The sequence below is a fragment of the Trematomus bernacchii genome, unplaced genomic scaffold, assembly GCF_902827165.1.
Source record: "Trematomus bernacchii unplaced genomic scaffold, fTreBer1.1, whole genome shotgun sequence".
Classification (NCBI taxonomy): domain Eukaryota; kingdom Metazoa; phylum Chordata; class Actinopteri; order Perciformes; family Nototheniidae; genus Trematomus; species Trematomus bernacchii.
The window spans coordinates 18,844,929-18,862,484 of record NW_022987564.1 but is presented as its reverse complement, the minus strand read 5'-3'; the positions used below and the strand labels follow the sequence as shown (position 1 = coordinate 18,862,484).

The 17,556-nt window shown below is 38.2% G+C and overlaps 1 protein-coding gene across 1 annotated transcript; it reads left to right on the top strand.

Annotated features, from left to right (window-relative positions):
* The first annotated feature begins 5 nt into the window (after positions 1-5).
* eloa (elongin A) lies at positions 6-17,441 on the top strand. The gene is made up of 12 exons (XM_034124861.1): positions 6-105; positions 3,658-3,714; positions 4,113-4,225; positions 4,880-5,508; positions 8,237-8,565; positions 9,702-9,813; positions 12,297-12,449; positions 13,243-13,340; positions 13,971-14,151; positions 14,688-14,817; positions 15,707-15,897; positions 15,999-17,441. The coding sequence occupies exons 1-12, from the start codon at positions 34-36 to the stop codon at positions 16,058-16,060; spliced, it is 2,127 nt and encodes a 708-aa protein (XP_033980752.1). The 5' UTR covers positions 6-33; the 3' UTR covers positions 16,061-17,441.
* The last annotated feature ends 115 nt before the right edge of the window (positions 17,442-17,556 follow it).

Sequence of the window (17,556 nt, the reverse complement as noted above, 5' to 3'; positions counted from 1 at the left end):
TCGTTTCCGGGCGACAGGGTACCAGCAGTAAACATGGCGGAGGACCTGCTGGAAACAGTGGATAGACTTCAGTCCCGGCTCCTGGAGAACCCGGAGCCTCGAAAGGTAACGTTTAGACGGACACATGGTGTGTTTAGCACCGAATGCGTCCCTAAATGAGACACTTTGTCCCGGTTCCCTAAATCTGAGCCTCACGGTAGCTCTCCGAAAGTCGCAACCGTTTTTTAAATGCTGCGTTTGAGGGCCGCCTTCGTGCTCCGTCTTCTGAATATCTTTTCCGTAAAAGAGAATGCAACACTTGTTCTTTTGGGTTGGAACTGCAAATACTATTTCCATAGTACAGTCGTTTTCTGTAATAATTGTTTTATTTATAATTTAAGTAGTTAGATAGTAGAAAGTAAAAATCAACTGAAGTAATAACGAAAAAAGAATGATAAACATGATGGTTCAAGTATAAGCATCAACATTCACATCAAGTAATAAAACAACATTAATTATTAGTTTACGCTTGTCTCAGGTTACTTCAGGTTAAGAGAAAAATATATAGGCTAATATCAGCTCCCTATCTGATAATACACTGACTTGTTTTTGCACTAAAATAAATTCATTGTTTATTAAAAACCTAGGATTTGCACATCCCCTATCCTTTATAAATACAAATGGTACTTGATAGTCTTGTCCGAATATAACCCTCACAAATGACTTAGGTAAATAATGATACGCTATGTATTAAAAATGTTTGTCAGATTTATAATGTATACATGTGTGTTGTTATTAAAGATCTGTAGAATTGTTCTGATTAAAAAAACAAACAGTCAAAAAAATAACTTGAAAAGATATACATGAATCTCAGATTTAAAAAAAATGAAGAAAGGACTTTGTTGTTTTAATTGGCTTGAAACTAAGACAATGAGTGTACATCAGTATATCTTTCACCAATCCAATAAACATGTGATTGGAGGTCTTTATATATCTTCCTTTCCTTAAAAAAAGACACTTAGACACTTAGTCTTGGTGTTACAGAAGTAACATACATTTAACTTAAAACTAAGTCTTAGTTCAATCTTGATCTAATTGAATGTGGATGTAACTCGTGATATTTTTGCATACTTAATGCATGGTGAGGATAACTGTCAAAACGATACTTAGCTGAATAGATCTAATTAGATAATCAAAAGTTGACACTATAGAATAGAATGGCAGTATTTCCAACAGTCTGTGAAGGCATCATGTGAAACGTCACGACAATTAAGGGGTTTTAACTTGTAAAAATTCACTTCTTTAAGATTACATTTGAGCTACTAATAACAGTTGTCATCTCAGTTAAATACCGTTCATAGACAATGTATGTGTTATTAAAATAATAACATCAGACACAACGTAATTTATCTTGTGAAGAAACTCGGGGCCAGAGTAGCCGTTAGCCTTCTAGCTAACCAACGTTAGTGCGGAAAGTACTGACAGTTACACCGACTCCAGGCCTGTAATGTGAGCTGATAAATGTTAGTTCATGATATACAACAGCTGCACATCAATGCACTGGGACCGAACTCTTAAAATGTGTAAAATGAAAAGCGGATAAAGGAAAATTAACAATGTCCGACCACCCCTTTGTTTACTTTCATCCTCAAATGTAACCTCCCAAAACAAAGCAGTAATGGTGTGTGAGATTTAGAAAACAGAAGATATACTCCGTGTTGTGCAACATATTATTTCATTTATTCAAAATGTTGAAATCACAGCTGAGTGATTTGACTACAGCCCGGACCCGTTAGGCCACGTTATAAAGTCTCCATGAGGATACAGGCTGCTACATGCTACTGTTCAGTCAGACACTGAGTTTTCTTACTTCACTGCCACTTACAGGCAGGAAGAGATCCCTAACCTCCGGGTAAAAAGCAGGTGTAGTTTCTTTAGGTTGGATTCTATTTAAAGCACATAATGAGAACAAAGGGATTCCACACCTGAGTTTTTTTGTTTTACTTAAGTCACACTGAAGAGAGGTTGCAATTCAATCGTGAACAACTGGTTGTGACGTGCATGCCATGTATACATATGTGAATTTGGGCTGCAAATCACTATTACTTGAACTCTTCATTAATCTGCCCATTCATTTGTTAATGAATCGTTTTTTCTATTACATTTCAGAAAATATTGAAAGATCTCCATTACACTTTCTCAGAGTCCAAGGTCTTAACATGTATTGTTTTATCAGTCTGAACCTTATATATATTCACTTATTATGTATGATATAAAATAGCTATATTCAATTGGAACATGTCACAGTTACAACAGCCAAACCAAATAAAGATAGACAAATATATTCTGCCAAAAAAACATTATTATTAAACTTGTCAGTTTACAAAACTAAGCAAGTTACCTATGTACAATAACTTTTTACTGTACATATATACACTTATTTAGCTGTGACGGAGACATTCAAATGCCAAATGTGTTTCAAAATATCAATATCATTTGGTGGGGGTAGATTTTTTGATTTAATTTATTTGATCTTAACATAGCAAAACAAGCATATACAAATGTAACATAAGGTTTAACAAAAAAATGAACATATTTAGTTTTATATTTTAAGTAGATTTTCTGAAAATGTATTGAGAAAGTTTGAAGTTAAAATAATCTCTTCTCGTTGCTTTCATCCACATTAATTTGGCAGCAGATGGAGTTTGCTTTATTGTCATGGAGATAGCTCAGTTGTTGCCATGTGACCCTTACCATTGAAGTTTAATAACAGTTTGATAACAGGTGGTCGTCCATGACAACTGAGCCAACTCCATCCACTGAGGAAGACCTTCAGATGGGGTTGTAAAGTTTCACGCCTAGCTGTTAAAAATGTGTTTATGGATAAATAGGGACAGTCTGTTTTTGGATAAACCAGTTAATGAACCTTATAAATGTAAGAATGTCATGACATTAATGCCAAAATCCTATAAACATATTGTATTGTCATTAAGCAGTCCTGCTTATTGATTTATCATTGATAACATACACCCAGAGATATTAATTGGTATTTATATCACAATATATACGGTCATATTTTCAACCCCTAATAATAAGCAACATGTTTTGAATGGTTCTTTTACAACTACCGGTACTCAGAGAATATAGGTATTGTAAATTAAGTCGACTTTATGTATTTATATATCACCTTTCATGCAACATATACAGTGGTACAGTAGTATATGCATCCCAAAGTGCTTCACACACAAAATAGGCAAGGCTTATAATGACCAATAACAAGACAAAATGTAACACATCTATTAATATAAGTCAATATAACAAGATAAACACCAAGGATGGAAAAACAATGTCAATAAACAACAATTAAAGCTTAAAAACTAGAATATCTAAAGCCAGATTAAAACACTCTTAACCTTTACTCTTTGTAAAAAATGTAAATGAAGAATACATTTATCTTTAATAATAATAGATAATAATGAGCTCAAAGCTAAATCTGGCACTGTTACGCTTGACACATTTGAATGTTTTAAGTGTTCATTACTGTGCAATGTCCCTGCCAAATAAACGATTAAATGAAAAAAATACAAATGTAATGGCACTACTGGTATTACTCACAACGTGTGAACCTCTGCTCTGGTATTTTAAATGTGTCCACTGAAATCCTTTCTTGTTTTTCAGCTGCTGAAGACTTTGAAAAGACTGGGGGAACTTCCCATGACAGTGGACATACTGGTGGTAAGGAGCCTCCTGATTTCTAAACTAAAAAAGACCCACCAAAAATATGATGCTGCAGTCTTGCAGACAGGAACAGTAAATAACCAGTTTGGGAAGGAGCTCCTAAGCGTCTATAATCACTGACATCTCCATCTAAAATGCAATAATACAGCGTTTGTACTATGCAAGAATTGGACCTTTTGTTGAAAGTTATTTTGAGAGATCAATTATTTTCTTAGTCAGCTTTCTACTTAATTTCAAGCGCAATTTACAGAAATCCAATCAGATCACTCGGCTGAAGTTGCCAAAGATATGATAACAGCTGGAAATATAAGTATTATCAACTTATTTGACTGCTTGTGTTGTTAAATAATTAAATCTGTGTGCATGTTTTGACTTTCCTCTGCTTTCTCTTGTAGGAAACTGGAGTGGGGAAGATTGTGAATTCTTTTAGGAAACACCAACTTGCTGGAGAGGTGGCAAAAGGTCTCGTTGCCAAATGGAAGAAACTGGTTCCTCAGTCTGCAGACAGGTGAGTGCTGCATACCTGAGAGTGCACAAACAAACAGTGGTATTAGGGAGTGGAGAAGTCCATGCTTTAATATAACTATTGTAAACACTTTACATCAAATATAAATATACCAAAAGCTAAATACAGTATAATATGATACAATATATGTAGTATTGGGATTTAAAGCATAGAGCTGTACAGATATTAAAAAAGGTAATCAACAACATTTAAAATGTACACAATGCCAAAAATAAAACAATGTTAGGTGTTGAGGATCAAATCACATTTGGGTGAAATAAAACACTTTGTAAAATCTAAATGAGTTGAAAATTGTGGGCTGGATTTAAAAATAAAAACATGCGGCTGCATTGTGAGAATGTCTTGTGTATCAGTAGATTGTTTTGCTCCTGATCATTTTAAAACCTATTAGAGGCCTAAGGATGTCAATTAATTTGGTAATTAACAAGGAAAATAAACATAGAAAAGGAATTTGTGTTTTTTGTTGTTACTTTTTCAAGCTTTTGTATTCTGTTAATTGTCTCTCTGCCCGGCATGCATTTCTTTCAACTTCCAGGTTGGGATTTATTGTTCCAGTTTTAATACATCTCTGGAGTTAAAGGAGAATTAATTATTAATATGATATGTTTTTATCCCTTGTGTATGTTTTTACCTCAGACCCACCAACAGCCACATCAACGAGGCTCCACGCTCACACAATAACTCTGAAGTCCCGGAGGCAGCAGGAGGCCACAGACGCACCCGGGAGCCCTCCCCGGAGGAAGCGCCCTCCTTCATGGAAGAAGAGGAGGAGGAGGAGGAGGAGGAGGAAGAGGAGGAAGAGGAAGAGAGAGGCTATCACACAAACTACTCGCCCTCTCCCCCCCACCAGGAGCAGTATACCCCTCCACGGCGGGGAGGCTACCAGTCAGACGAGTGCGAGAGCCCCGAGCACGAACCTGAGCCCGAGCATGAGCCGAGTCCTCCTCCTCCTCCTCCCCGAAAAGATGTCCGCCACGTCAAACCAAACAAAGAACCAATCAAAAATCACCACCACGGGTCCCACAGCGACAGAAACAGGGACAGAGACGAGGAGCGGCGGCAACGCCATGCAGAGATGAGTAGTGATCGAGGAGGAGGAGGAGAAGGAGAAGCCGATGAAGCCGATGAAGGGAGGAAACGCAGCGCCGACAGAGAGCGACAGCAGAGTCCGGTACAGAAGTCTGCAAAGCACAGCAGGAAGTCCACCACACAGGAGGGCAAGAGGGAGGAGAAGAGGGAGGAGAAGAAGAAGGGAGGAGATGAGGGTGAGTCTGATTGATGGAGAAGGTTGTGTTTGATAGAAGAGGTTAATGGTGACACCAGAGATAGCTCGGTGATAGCAAAAGCTTTTTTTCCCCCTACATGAATAGATTGGATATACAGGGTGTCCGCGGGGTCTTAAAAAGTATTAAAAGTTGATAAATGAATTTAGCGAAAATGAAGGCTATTAAAAAGTATTAAAAAGTATTAAACGGCATTTTCCAAGGCATCACATTTTGTAGCTTGTTTTCAATAAGTATATAAATAGTCCAAAGAGGTTGTATTCTACAGTTTGCCTGAATGTAATCATTGCGTAGGTGTGTAGTGTGATTCTGTGTAGTTTATTTATGGCATCCCGTTGGATTGGACGTCATCTGAACAGGACATCGGTATACAGTATACAATTTGACTTCAGGATTCCTGCATATAACCTGATATATAGAAGTATAAGCATAAAGGCAATTCAAAGTGCTTTATGTAAAACAGAAAAAAAATCAGTGATGGTGCAAAAGAAAGAAACCAAAAATGACATTCAAACAGAGAAGTCATAAACCTTGATTTAAATTCATTCAGATGCAGTGGATCTGCTGTTTTCTGGGAGTTTGTTCCAGATATCTCCTTAAAGATAACAACATAATACATTCATTTATTATGCAGTATTTATACATTGACATTACACAAGTACATGATGGGAAAACAGAGATGTTGAGGTTGAGGTGGTGAAGGCGATGGACTGCTAATCCACTGTGCTCTGCACGCGTGGGTTCGAATCCCGTCCTCGTCGTAGAAAGGTTTGGTTCAAAGCACCTGCTGCAATATAACGAAAAGCCAGAAAACAGAGATGAGTTACATTCAGCTTTGTTTTGGTGTTCCAGAGCGGGAATTGTTTACACAAAGCTTACAATGCAGTTGCATTTCATAAACCTTTAATTGTTATATTCGATAATGATACTTTTTTATCAGATGATAAGATGTGTAACTCTGCACCATGTTTCTGTTTCATCATCCACAAAATGTGCAACATCCTGCACTGCTAGTTGAGATACAATCTGTTTGTTAAGTGACTACCGACAGGAAGTAACCCTCTTCTAATTTATTGATGTGTGTGTGCGCATGTGTGTGTGTGTGTTAAGGTACGGCTAAAACAATTACAAATTGTAAAAAATGTACAGGTTCCAGCTTCTTTTGTCAAAGGTCACTTTTGGGCCAGAGTAACTTTATTACAGATGAAGAGTTGAAAGGGGGAGATGGAGGGGGTGAAATGCTTGAAACATTCCGTGGACTCGGGAGTCAACCCGCTTTCTTGGCAGTGGATACAGCCGGCTCAAAGAGATATGATGATCTCCGCGCTACGGGTGCTCCGTGCATGCATGCAGTGACATGTAATATCCAAGGATTAGAGACTGTTGGATGCTGCTGTTTTGAGCATTGCAATATATTTGTTTTCACTATGTTATTTATTTATGATTATCTTTTGGCTCAGCAAAGATTTGATGTCAGCTGTTGCTGTCTTTTTTTCTTTAGTTAATACTGAAATAGAGCCCTGCTGTTTTGTTAATGTCGATACAGTAGCTGTCCTTTTTTTAAATGTCTATGCTTAAGTTTGTATAGGTGTTGCTATCTGCTTTGTGTAGCGTGGTTCTACAAGCAAGTCAGTGCATTCATGGGGTGGTATCAGAGAGATACAAGGGTCTGTAAATGCAATGAAAACAATTGGCCACAGCAAATCATTTATATTAAAAATGTAATTTTTACTTTTGAATACTTCAGTACAAAGGATGTATTGAATAATTTAAGGGATATATGTGTACACACATAAATCATTAGTCAAAACAGGGCTACATTTGACTGAATTGTAAAAGGTATGTGTGGTAAAATGAAGAGCCGTTTGGGAGCCGAAAGAGCCGGCTCTTCTTGGTGAGCCGAGCCAAATGATCCGGCTCACTAAAAAGAGCCGGAATTCCCATCACTAAGCCTAGGGAACAGCTTCTTAAATGTTCACATTTTCTGCTATTCATTGGCTTACAGAACAAACTGAATATCTTTGAGTTTTGGAAAATGTTATATAATAATACACTTCATTTATATAGCTGCTATATAATATATAATCGGACAATTGTGTCATGTGCTATATTATAGCACCTGACACAATTGTCCGATTTATTATAATTTTTTTTAAGATGCCTCCATTCATTGGTCTGCTTTGTTTACTTCCGTAACATAGTAAGATCACTATTTGACACCCTCGCTTCTATTGGCTAGCGCTTCAACACGTTGTACGTGATTGGCTAAAGGGCAGGACATCTCTAAGCGGTTGACCAATCACAGCAGCTGACCTTTTTGAACATTAAAGTGTGGAGGCACAAAATGATCATAATAGCTCCCCTTTAAACTGATTTGCTTTTTTGGTAGGAAATTATGTTCTGTGGGGCGTGTGGCGTAGTGGGTTGTCCGTAGGTGTTGGGATCAGGGGGTCACAGGTTCAAACCCCACTGCAGTCAGCATGTCGTTGTGTCCCTGGGCAAGACACTTCACCCAAAATTGCTCCTGTGGGGATTGTCCACAGTATTGAGTATGTAAGTCGCTTTGGATAAAAGCGTCTAACAAGTGACATGTAATGTTAAATTGGCGTTGATTTAAATAATTTATTCAGTAAGCAGAAATGTCAGGATTTAAAGTTCCTGATTTCCCATCCCATTCTGCATCCCCTAACTTTTCCACTTGTGTTTCCAGGGCAACCGCGGGCGCCGAGGGAAACTCCGCCCAAACAGGAGGACGATGACTTTGAGACTCCCACCATGTCCTTCGAGTCTTTCCTCACATATGACGCCCCGACGCCCGTTAAGAAGAAGAAGAAGCCTTCATCATCCTCCTCCTCCTCACACAGTCGACCATCCCACTCTTCCTCCACGTCGTCCTCCCATCGCTCACGCTCCCCTCCCCCCACCCCCACCCCCACCTCTTCCTCCTCTTCATCCAAAGGGAGCAAAGCTAACGGCACGCAGAGCAGCAAGAGGCAACACTCAGGCTCCAGCTCGGCTTCAACGGAAAAACGCAAGAGGGTAAGAACAGCGGCAGAGACTAAAGATATATTTGTTTACGAATATTAGGGATGCAACCAATAATTTCTTTTAACATTGATTTATTTTGCTGTTCATTTGTTCAATTAATGGATTCACCTTGGTCTATAAATTGTCAGAATGTTGTTATAACTTCCTGCAGCCCAAGGTGATGTGATGTGATGTAATACTTGAACAACAGTCCTTAACAATAAATAATCAGCTTATTATGATGTATGCCCACAGATAAGCATCACATATTTACATTGGAGCCACCATCAACTTGAGAATGTTTGTTTAAAGAATTAACTGTCATTCAAATAGTTGTTGATAGGTTTTTCTGTCAACTGATTAGTCGATTTAGTCGACTAATTGCTCCAGTTTTAAATGAAAACCCTCCATGTTTTGATGCAGATGATGTTGTGTTGAAAATACTTTATTAAGCACTAAGCCCAACATCAACGCTGTTTTTTTTTGTAGCAGCGTTGGTTTATCTCACTGTGAAGGATTTTTGGATATACAAAAACATATAAGGATCATTGTTGGTTTAAATAAAAAAAAATACATCGAGAATTCATGAGATAAAAGTTGGGAAAATGTTCGAGAAAAAAAACATAAATTAGCGGCAACTTAATCATAGTAGTCTTTTGCAGAAAGATTAGCAATGAGGAAATACTCGAGATGTAATATCACCATATTACCGTAAGCACGCAGAAGTTATGCCGTGCATTAAGCCTATTCATTAGGAAGCAACCGATGGATTTGAATGAGGAGCTTTAGTGCATTAGGAATTACATCACACGGGAAAGAAGAAGGATATCGCCACATTTCTTTCTGTGGCACCGCATCACTTCCTGTGTGTCTTCATCATGTATTGCAAAGTTAAGCCATGTGTTTCTTAGACAAAAACTTTTTTTTTAGATTCTCAGAGAATAATCAAATTTTCCTCCGAAATTTTACACTTTAATATAAAAGGATTATTGTTGTAGTATGGTAAAAGCATATGTCCCCAAATATGTCATATCACTGCTTTTTTTTCTGCCAACTTAATTTTCGTTTGCTTTTATTTATTATCCACTTTATTTTGAAAAGTTGTTTTCTGATCCTGCTTGTTGATGTTGATCTGTTTTTGTTTGCAGGCGGCTGAGATCCCTGCATCTCTCCCTGAGATCCCTCTGCCAGCCATCCAGCCCAACTACAGACCTCTGCCCTCCCTCGACGTCACTCCGCTGTCGCCTCAGAGACGGAAAGGTAACGCCCGCACCTCAACGCTTCGTGTCTGCTATTTGAAGCATCATTCTTCGTAACCATTAAGGGGACCATCATTCCATAGCTTAATGGATCTTAATCCTCATATTATCTATTTTTAAACTTGGTCATGAATTTCTACCACAGTTTCCTCTTTTTCTTTTATGCTGACAATGCTTTATTGTGACCTTCTGTGGAAGGAACAGGGTTACAATGTGCCCTTTCTCCGAAACCAGCTTTCTTAAATGTCATGTAAACAAGAAATCCGAGGCCTGTACTACGAAGCCGGTTCAAGATAACCTGGATATGTTTGAGTTACCCGGTTTACCAAATCCAAAACAAACGCGCTCTCGCTAAACTGTCCTACGACGCCGGTTATCAACTCGTTAACTTAAGCCAGCTTTGCCCTATCTAGTTAGGTGCGCGTTCACATGAAAGGGGTGGTATTTGGAGCATTCGACCAATCACAAACATGGACAAGCGTACTGACAGCGCAGCGCGTCATACTTCCTGAATGAAAAGTCAACTATAATTAGACAAATATGAAGACGTTAAACTTTAAACATCCATGACTTAAACACTTTATCCAGGATAAAAGCCACATAGCTGCAGCTGCAAGGTGAATACAGCTGGTAAAAGAAAAGTGTTGGAATGCGTACATTAACAGGTTTATGAAATCACTGCCCCGTCCAAGACACGAGTGGATCTGACTTTAATTACATTTGACTCGAGTGTTTCGTCAACTTAATGTGTTGCTTAAAATAATACTTCTGCATACAGTATGTGACACTGTGAGTGTTGCACGCCAGATACGGCTCAAGAAGCTGACTCAGGAAGTCTTCTTCGCTGCTTTTGTGGCAGACTACAGCGCCACTTACAGGCCTGGCTTATGTACTACAGCGTCTCCAGCGCTTTCGAGCGGCAATGGCCGGCCGTGGCCCAACCCCACATTCCCCTGATAGGTGGAGAGCTGGCCCAATAGCCGTAGCGCCACTTCTGTGACGTCATAGAAGTGTTCAAATCTGGATCAGTCTGTATCAGATCCGTTGCAGCCCCTTTTTTAGAGATTTGGGTATGGAGGAAAATAGAGAGGGTTGTGTTTTCTGACACTTGGTGAGTTCCCTGGAACACCGGGGACACATATTCATGTATAAAAGACGTACAAAAGTGAATTTTGCATGATAGGTCCCCTTTAAGTAAGCTTTCTTAACGGTAATGTTATAATAGTCTGATTGCTCTGAAGATGGGAGATGATATTCTATTCATTTTCACGTTCACACAGTCAGTTGATTTTTGCCGGCCGTCTTTCCTGCAACGGCAGTTTTTCTGTATTTCCTTTCTCCTGTAATATGACTTGATCGCTTTAAACTCCGCACACTGAGCTCTGATTGGTCAGCAGGCGGTGCTTTCACTGAGTTGATCTCTTATGCTGAACGGCTAACCTGCTCCGGAGCAGGTTAGCCGTTCAGCATAAGTTACCATGGAGATCTAGCCCGCTAAGAAGTGAACCAGCGTCGTAGGACCGGAAACTCAGAGTTTTCCCTGAAGTTAGCTCGCTAAGCGAAAATCCGGCTTCGTAGTACAGGCCTCTGGGTTCTGTAATTGTGGAAAGGGATCAGAGGACCCCATATTCTTCAAGGGACAGTGGATTTTTAGGGCAATTATATGGTTGACGGGGTTTCTTCTTAATTTAAGAAATGTACAGTGTGTTCACAAATAGAAAGGTACTATACAATGCATTTTCAGTTTTTACAATCTTAATCCCAACCCAAGACTAAACATAGGAAATAAAGTGAAACAAAGGAATAAAGTGATAGTTTTGTAGTATAAATAACAACGATAACAGTACGTTTGTAGTATGTAAATAAATATATAGCAAAAATAGCAATGAAATAGAACTGTAGACAAGAAACGTAATCATTTATAACAATTAACTAAAGGCAACTGGTGGAAAATATGCAAGTAAAGGAAGAGAAAATAATGTATAAATATATCCAAGGCTGTTGCAGTACCATAGGAAGTCCCAGACACGGAATATTCAATTACAACTTTATTTAATTTATTGATCGCAAGGCATTGCTTATTAATTACAAATTAAACAAAACAGTAATCAGACATTTTAGATATCAGCAATACTTTCTTTAAAAGTAACTTCTTGTACAACGCAAAACTTTCTGGATGTTGCTTCACATTGAAACTACTCCACAGCCCATTAGGTCAAATCTCAGTTAGCTAAAATACACTTAAAAATGTGCAACCCATGCTTTCTATATATGGTGAGGTGTTGGGGAGGCTTCTCAACCGCTAAGAATGTGGGTGTCAAATACGTAATTGTTACCTTGATGTTCATACAAGTGAATTTTGGCTTTTGTGCCAATTCTAATCTTGTCCTTCTTGTTTTTTCCTTCTTGTCACTGTATCTGTACGAGTTCGTGCTGCCCTGCTGTGTCAAACTGTCTGACTCTCACTCCCTTCTTTACTCTCAGTTCCTGTCAGCAACGATGAGGAGGATTCCGGCTTCACAGGGAAGAGATTCAACTCTAAGATGACGGTCTACTCGGGATCAAAGACCGCCTACCTGCCCAGGATGATGACTCTGTATGAGCAGTGCATCCGCGTACTGCAGAACAACATCGACTGTGAGTGTTCCTGTTTGTTCATGAGCAACAAAGCTAGAAAAACACTGAGTCGCACTAGAGCACCTGCTGATGCCCGAGTAAGCACTGCATTTGAATGCATGAGTTACTACTATAGTAAGGCTCTGGAACAAATAGTGAAACTGTTATAGAGGTGCCAGAGAGGTGTGGCTCACCACCTGGTAGATAAACAGAAAGTCTTTTCACAATTACTGGATAAAGTCAATATGTACTCCTCTGCGGTCACTTCCCATCTCAATTCAAATTTTGCTCGCAAACATTTTAGTTACAAAGTTCTCTTACCCTAACCTCAATTTTCTTTTTCAGTTTTAGAAACATTGGGTCTTTTTTTCTTTTTTTAAATATATTTCATAATCCTGAGATTAACCTGTTATGACATATTTAAATAAATAAAAAGATTCTCCCAAATCAATCAAAGTTTATTCATATAGCCCAATATCACATATTTTACATTTGTCTTAGGGGACAAGTTGAAAATCACAAACATATGCAGTGTAAATAAAATGTAACATGTACAAATATTTACTTTGCAATACCATAAAAAAACACTATCTTGTCTTTTTCTCAAAAAAAGTGTAACTGTTGATAGAAGTGTTTTTTCATTAAATACATAATCACATTTGTAATATTACATACTTTCCCAAAGTAGCAGTAGTCAAGACTTTATACAAATCAGAACCGATGTTGTGGCATTGTTCCTTATCACACAAGTGGCTGGTTAGAACAAACAGACCCTGCTGCACAGATGTGACTCCGTGCTTCTGTGCTCTTTCAGCCATCGCTGAGGTTGGAGGAGTGCCGTTTGAGATCCTGGAGCCGGTGCTGGAGCGAGGCACTCCGGAGCAGCTGTACCGCATCGAGCAGAGCAACCAGGTAACACACAGAACACTTTCAATACTGATGTCCTTTGTCCACATCATACCTTCCATTGTGTTATGCTCTTTCTATGGGTGGACTAGACACTGAGTGACACCTGACATTTTTGTTCAAAGCACTTTTGTTGTATTTTAAACATTACAAAGCACAATTTAAAATAAGGTTACATTTAACAAAACATAAATAATATATACACACAAAAAACTCATGTCGGGTAAGGGAAGGGACATTTATACAAGGGTATCAATAATATAATTAATGAAAGGGATTCCACAGAGATCACATTTAGGATTCATATTAATTGTGGCTATCTTTTTACTTTAGACCAATGCAGCCTATGAGCAATTCTTAAATGTGTTAGTATTTTTTAAAGAAATTGAAGGTAAGTGTAGCTACAGATTGCCACATCTCAACATATATGTATCTAATCCTTTTCCCAATTTCCCCTTTAAGTGAGACTGCTGAGATTTAACAACTGACCTGGTTTATTTTCATCACATGTGTGTTAAGCATTTGCTTATAACAAAGCAAACTCCTTGAATGTTTAAACTTACTTGGCAATAAAACAGATTCTGATTCTGAGAATACTGATGGCTCTGGCATTGATTTTGTTCTCCTCTGCTGCAGTGGTTTACGGAGGAATCTGACGAGCTGTGGATGCGTCACTGTCAGCGGGACTTTAAGCGCGAGTCTCCTCAGGAGTACGAGTCGTGGAGGGAGATGTACCTGAGGCTGCACGACGAGCGTGAGGAGCGCCTCAGGATGCTCACCCAGAACATCTCCTCCGCCCACGCCAACAAGCCAAAAGGTAGGAGAAGCTCTGGGACAAAATGAGCAGCAATCAATAAATCTAATTTTATTTGTAAAGGACAGTTTAATGCAGTTCAAAGTGCTTCACAGATGACTGACAAGCCCAAAAAAAGATCAAAAAGTACACCGTTAAACTAAAATGTTACAAACAAGTCAAAAAGTAACACTTTAAAGCAAATGTACGGAGACAATGAAATAAAATTAAGCTAATTCTTAATTTCCTCCAAAAAATAACTCTGAATATCATTTTAAAGCTATACAACAATAAAGTTAATGTTAAATACAATTAAAATAAAACAGAATAATGTATTAAATGTTTTTAAAATTAAATTAATTGATTAATAAAACGACAATAGAAAATTATAACTTTTTAGAACTAACAATATCGTAAGTGAATCATAAATTAATCTAAAAACAAGTTTCCAATCAAAAGCCTTCTTCCATTAATATCTACACAAACATCACCATTTATTGTTGAAGTGTATTTGTTAATGTATTGGTGTTTCAGTGCTGGTGTTGTGTTTGTCCTGGCAGGGCGGCAGGTAAAGATGGCGTTTGTGAATTCTGTGGCCAAGCCGCCGCGTGACGTCCGCCGCCGCCAGGAGAAGTTCGGCACCATCAGCGGTTCTTCAGCCTCCTCCACCTCAGCGGCCGCTCCCATAAAGTCAGTATCGTATTTTTCATTCAGGTTTATGATATTGGTGTTGAGATAGAATAAGATACAGATGCATCACTTTTATATATGTGACTTGTATTTATGCATGCACAGGGAGTTCAATTTTAAATATTTCAAATCCACTCAAAAAATGACTACAAAATATTCGGAAATTATAATAACATTACATACAATTTCAATGGGCCTCCTTCAGTTATGGAATTACCCACTGTCAACATGTTCAATGATTTTTAAAGTAAATCTGTGTTACTATTATTCCAATTTGTTGGATTATGTCTAGCACATTCTTTCTCCATATCCTCAATGTTGATAGATATCCATCTATTTCTTTAAATACTATAAAGACAGCATTTTTTGATGTAGTTTTTATTTTAATTTCAGGACATTAAATTACTGTTTTTCATGTTTTTCTGCTGTATCAACATGGATCATTTAACAAACTCCCTTCACATTTTGACGCAAACACCACCCCACTTCATTAGCTATGCAGTTAAAGAAATCTTTTTTTTCCAAAAGCATAATATAGTTCTTAAATATTTATACAATTAAGTACTCAGTTAGTTAATTAACTGATTTCTCAATCAGCAGGAAATTACTTTTAATTAATCAATTGTTCAAGTAATTTACAAAGCAAAAATAAAAAAGACTTTCTCTTCTTAGCTTTTTATGCGGGGATTTGCTGTTTTTCTACATGTTAAGGACTTAATTATAAATCAGTTAATTGGAAGAAAATGATCAGTAGGTAGAAACCTCAGGAAGAGCGAGAGAGGAGGGGTCCCTCTCCCCTAACCCAACGATCAATTCAGGACCACCCAAAAAGTTGGTCTTTTGTTTTACATACAGCAACGTGACCAACTCTTTTCCCCTTCCCTTTCAGAATAAGACCAGCCACCATAAACTACTCTGCAGAATCGATGCGCTCCTCTTCCTCCCAATTTAACCCTTCTGCAGGCGCGTCCCGCTCCTCAGCAGCAGCAGCAGCAGCAGGTGGAGGAGGAGCAGGAGGAGGAGGAGGAGGAGGAGGAGGAGGAGGAGGACCTGCCGCCAAGGACAAGCCACAGGTCAAAAGTAAGTGTTTGTGTAAAGGGCTTTGAGTTTAGGATCTTTAAAAGGGACTACATTATTTTTCTATTTGTTCTCAAATCTCCCAACGCTTTTTCCTCTCGCAGAAATCGCCCCCATGATGGCCAAAACTATCAAAGCTTTCAAGAACCGATTCTCCCGCCGATAGTGTGAAAGAGACTGAATGTATTTTATCAATTCCAACTGTGTTTTTAATTTTTTATTTAAGTTGAGCAAAATTGTAATGAAGACCCCTTCATCCCAACACACACACACATACATAAGTAAATACACACACCATCATCTTTACCCATCGAACATATCATAGGAACTTTTCAGTATTGCTTGAAACATGGTTAGTTTTTTTAAATGAAATGACGGTCGAGGTCTGTGTAAAAACAATGAAGTCAACCCCTTTTTACAAGACGCAAAGGACACACACACACACACACGCACACACACGCACTTGCAAACACACAGTCTGTTACTTTTTCTTGTTTTCCAGCAAACTTTAAAAAAAGGAATAGCTCCACTCCTTTTGGGAAAGACTATTTTTCCTAGTAAACAAAAAGATTGATACCATTCAGGACTGTATGTTAAATATGAAGCTAGAACCAGGAGACGCTTAGCTTAGCAGTCTAACTGGAAGCAGGTGGGACACAGCTAGCCTTGATCTTTACAAAGGTAACAAAGTTAGTTGGAAACTACTACTATTTTTGTACATATTGAAAAACTGAGATAGCTTCATATGTGGTGGTAGGGTAATGCTGAAATGCTAGCTGTTTTTCCCCGTTTCCAGCTAATGGCTTTAGCTTCACAGTTTAGCATACACAAGATGAAGGAGTCGAATAATCTTCTTATGTAACTCTTGGCAAAATATAAATGAGCATTCTCCTTCAACTAAAATAGCAAACTTTTCTTCATGGGACAGAAAACAATACTGATTCATTGATGTTTTAAGATTAGCTGTTTTTAATCACGATCAAATGGTACACTACATGAGGAAAAACTTTAGGCTACATACCGTTGAATTTTTTTAATCTTAATTGCATGCATGGTGCACGTCAGCCGAGACAAAAACTGGCTTGTCAAAGACCCTGCTTTTTAAAATCAAACAAACAGATGCATATTTAAACGTTTCTTTGTGTAGGGCTTTACTGATATCAGTCAACTACACACACGCACACACAAACACATTGTAGACTTATTTTTAACCCTCCTGTGGCTTCAGATCATGTTTTCCTGCTGTTGAATGTGTGTGTCCCTGTTGTTAATATATGCACACTGTGACAAATGGCTTGAGGGGGAGCTGAAGAGACTGCAGGAGAGAAGAAGAACATCAAGCAAACACAACAATGGGGAAATTATGTAATAGGACGTCTGCAGCTTCAGTTTCTACAACATGATGATGAGATGTATTTATTTTCAACACTGGGACCTGGTACCCTACAACATGGGCCCGAATGGAATTAGATTAAAAATTGTAATTTTATTAGATTTTAATAAATGTTATATGGTCATTTTTATTAAAATTGACTTTTTGCCCTTCATTTTGTCGAGGTGATTTATTGAGCACACATCCCCTGTGCTTTCTTATGATCTTCTTTCTTCTTTTCTGCAGAGGAGATACGCTGTATTATTACTGTATAATATTGTTCACAACCT

Excerpts from the sequence above, each read along its gene's own strand:
- eloa (XM_034124861.1), top strand. The coding sequence starts at position 34 with ATGGCGGAGGACCTGCTGGAAACAGTGGATAGACTTCAGTCCCGGCTC. Across the intron at positions 3,715-4,112 it reads TGACAGTGGACATACTGGTG|GAAACTGGAGTGGGGAAGAT; the intron begins GTAAGGAGCCTC and ends TTTCTCTTGTAG. Across the intron at positions 5,509-8,236 it reads GAAGAAGGGAGGAGATGAGG|GGCAACCGCGGGCGCCGAGG; the intron begins GTGAGTCTGATT and ends TTGTGTTTCCAG.